At 53.9% G+C, this 1,682-nt stretch overlaps 1 protein-coding gene across 1 annotated transcript in view; it reads left to right on the top strand.

The window, feature by feature from the left end:
• Positions 1 to 1,682, top strand: part of TBC1D16 (TBC1 domain family, member 16) — an 11,628-nt gene that overhangs the window by 4,039 nt on the left and 5,907 nt on the right. The window contains exons 6-7 of the mRNA XM_010160523.1: positions 322 to 489; positions 1,628 to 1,675. Of these exons, the coding sequence (XP_010158825.1) occupies positions 322 to 489; positions 1,628 to 1,675 (216 nt within the window). The remainder of the gene's footprint in view (positions 1 to 321; positions 490 to 1,627; positions 1,676 to 1,682) is intronic.

Here is a 1,682-nt window from a genome sequence, read left to right as displayed (position 1 = left end):
GGTGAAGTTTTGCTGTAAGCAGCATTAATTCAGTTTCAGGTCAGGGATAAGATTGGGGGAGGAATGGAAACAATTTTATTTTTAAAGAGGAAGCTGTTGTGTGGTACTCGGATTTTTAATTATTCTAATCGCTCTCGCTATTGTAATGGTTGGAATTTAAAAAGAAAAAAACCCCAACCTCCCGACGTGCAGCGTCTCAGTGCTTAATCCTACGTCAGCCACGCAAAAAGGTTCTCCTGCTCTGAAAATTGCTGGGTTTCATACCCCTGCTATCTCTGCCTCCTGCCTCCAGGATTTTGTGTTTTGTTCTCCCCCGTTCAGCAGCTTACCGATGAGAAAACCTGCATGCAGTTCTCCATCCGCCGTCCCAAGCTGCCCTCCTCGGAGACCCATCCGGAGGAGAACGCATACAAGCGCCTTGATGTGTCTGCCTGGCTCCGTCACCTGAATGAATCCGGGCAGGTGGAAGAGGAGTACAAGCTGCAGAAGGTGAGGGGTGGCTGCTGTGGGGTTGGGGTCTCTCTCTCCTGCCGCCGAGGATGAGTCCTGGGGTGGAAGCTGCAGGAGTTTGCTTTCATGCTGGGGGCAAGAAGTGGGCATTGGAGGGTGTGAAGACTGGCGTGTAATGCTTGGCTGGAGGTCTGGCCGGGTCTGCGGATGAGCCGGCTGCAGGCAGGGTGGTGGAGCATCTCCCCAGCTACAGGCAGGATAATGGAGCATCTCCCTGTCTACAGGCAGAATAGCGCAGCATCTCCCTGTCTACAGGCAGAATAGTGGAGCATCTCCCTGTCTGGAGGCAGGATAGTGGAGCATCTCCCCGGCTACAGGCAGGATGGTGGAGCATCTCCCTGTCTCCAGGCAGGATGATGGAGCATCTCCCTGTCTCCAGGCAGGATGATGGAGCATCTCCCTGTCTCCAGGCAGGATGATGGAGCATCTCCCTGTCTCCAGGCAGGATGATGGAGCATCTCCCTGTCTCCAGGCAGGATGATGGAGCATCTCCCTGTCTCCAGGCAGGATGATGGAGCATCTCCCTGTCTCCAGGCAGGATGATGGAGCATCTCCCTGTCTCCAGGCAGGATGATGGAGCATCTCCCTGTCTCCAGGCAGGATGATGGAGCATCTCCCTGTCTCCAGGCAGGATAGTGGAGCATCTCCCTGGCTTTGTAGGGTGAGGTGTCCGGCATCTGCTGTGGATTGGAATGAGTAAACCCGTGTCCAGCGCTGGACAGGTTGGCAAAATGCGGTGTGAACAAATCACAGGGAGAAAACCTGAGGTTCTGCCTGAAGTAGGGCGGGCTTGGGGGAGCGCTGGCTCCTGAGAGAGGAGTTTGCAGTGAAATGCAGTGTCTCCAGGATTGGGGATTAAGCCGTGACATGAGAACGACACGTTAATCATAGAGCCTCTCCAGGGGGGGTTATTGACATTGAAATGAGCCCGATTTGTGTCTCGTCTGGGAATAGAAGGCCAGCACTTTCCCTCTAAACATGTGCAAATTGCAGGAGCTTGAATCAAGGCGTCACTTGTCAGGAAAGAGCTGCAAAGCCACAGCAGCGGGCAGTTTCTTGGTGCTGGTTTTGGGAACGTTCAAACTGCACCAGTTGCAACTTTTGCTCCTTCTTCCAGGCTATTTTCTTCGGTGGGATTGATGTTTCCATCCGTGGGGAGGTCTGGCCCTTCC

This window comes from Eurypyga helias, unplaced genomic scaffold, assembly GCF_000690775.1.
Source record: "Eurypyga helias isolate BGI_N326 unplaced genomic scaffold, ASM69077v1 scaffold21570, whole genome shotgun sequence".
Taxonomy (NCBI): Eukaryota; Metazoa; Chordata; class Aves; order Eurypygiformes; family Eurypygidae; genus Eurypyga; species Eurypyga helias.
Note: the sequence above shows the minus strand (reverse complement) of the source record. Positions and strands in the feature narration are given on the sequence as shown.